Here is a 1,314-nt window from a genome sequence, read left to right as displayed (position 1 = left end):
TTGCTTCCCTCAGGCAGGCAAGATAGCCACCTGCAGCTCAAAGATCCTATCAGCTCAGCAACCCAAGAAGAGACAATCTCTCCTGTTAGTCTTGGACAACTCTCATTAGCCCAGCTTGAGTCAGGGCTGATCCACAAACAAAGAGAAAACTCCAAGGTTTCAGACTGGAGACACCACAAATTAAGAGATTCCGAAAGAGCACTGGATTTGGAAAACAGAGAAATTGGAAAGGCAGACTTTCGTCTTAGATAAGTCAGAGGTATTGGTGTGACTCTAATGAGGGGTGAGTTGTGAGCTATAAAACATTCTGCAAGTGAAATTTATATTATTAGCACAGGTGTCATGTATGAGATAGGAGAAAACAAGAAACCAGTGACTCTCTCTTGGGTCCTCATTTCCAAGATGACCAAGAAAAGAAGGAATAATGGTAGTGCCAAAAAAGGCCAAGGCCATGTGCAGCCTATTCATTGCACCAACTGTGCCCAGTGCATGCCCAAGGACAAGGTCATTAAGAAGTTTGTCTCTCAAAAGATAGGAGAGGCCACAACCAGTAGGGACATCTCCGAGGCGAGTGTCTTTGGTGCCTATGTACTTCCCAAGCTGTATGTGAAACTACATTACTGTGTGAGCTGTGCCATTCACAGCAAGGTAGTCAGGAAGAATTCTCATGAAGCCTGGAAGGACCGAACACCCCCATCCTGATTTAGACCTGTGGGTGCTGCCCCATGACCAAAACCCATGTAAGGAGCTAAGTCCTTAAGGAGTGAAGAAAAGTTCTCGGGGGGGGGGGGGGGGATAAATGGAAATTGTAATTTTTAAAAAAGAAAGAAAGAAACCAGTGAAAGAGAAAGAGAATGTGTGAAGGAAATGGATCACAAAAATTATAAGTAGTCAGTATTTTTTCAAGAGATAAAAAACTCTTTATATTGGTTTATTTATCTTTTAAATTAAAAAAATTAATATTTTGACTCATATAACAGGGTAGTCCAGGTTCAGATGCATTTGGGGTCTCAAAGGCTTTGCGATTTGTTTATTCTTTTATCTTATTCGGCTTCCCTAGGTTGGCTCAGGGACCTTCTTCCTGAGTTCCATTCTATCTTCTCCATCAGGAGGAGCAGTTCTCCCCCCCACACTTCCAATGAAGGAATCTAAGTTCATCTGACAGACTCTGTTTGGTGTAGCTACCATTATTAGCTCATTTTAAAGCTGATCTCTGGAGGCAACAGATGTTTAGATAAGTCAATACCCATCTCTGGAGTCAGGCATGGAGGCATCCAAACCATATGGAATGATAATGAGAGAAAGGTGGTTTCT

At 42.4% G+C, this 1,314-nt stretch overlaps 1 protein-coding gene across 1 annotated transcript; it reads left to right on the top strand.

The window, feature by feature from the left end:
* The first annotated feature begins 401 nt into the window (after window positions 1-401).
* LOC132232422 (small ribosomal subunit protein eS26-like) lies at window positions 402-702 on the top strand. The gene has a single exon (XM_059691858.1). It carries the CDS (start codon window positions 403-405, stop codon window positions 700-702), a length of 300 nt encoding a protein of 99 aa, XP_059547841.1. The 5' UTR covers window position 402.
* Window positions 703-1,314: the final 612 nt, after the last annotated feature.

Source organism: Myotis daubentonii, chromosome 4 (genome assembly GCF_963259705.1).
Source record: "Myotis daubentonii chromosome 4, mMyoDau2.1, whole genome shotgun sequence".
Lineage (NCBI taxonomy): Eukaryota > Metazoa > Chordata > Mammalia > Chiroptera > Vespertilionidae > Myotis > Myotis daubentonii.
Note: the sequence above shows the minus strand (reverse complement) of the source record. Positions and strands in the feature narration are given on the sequence as shown.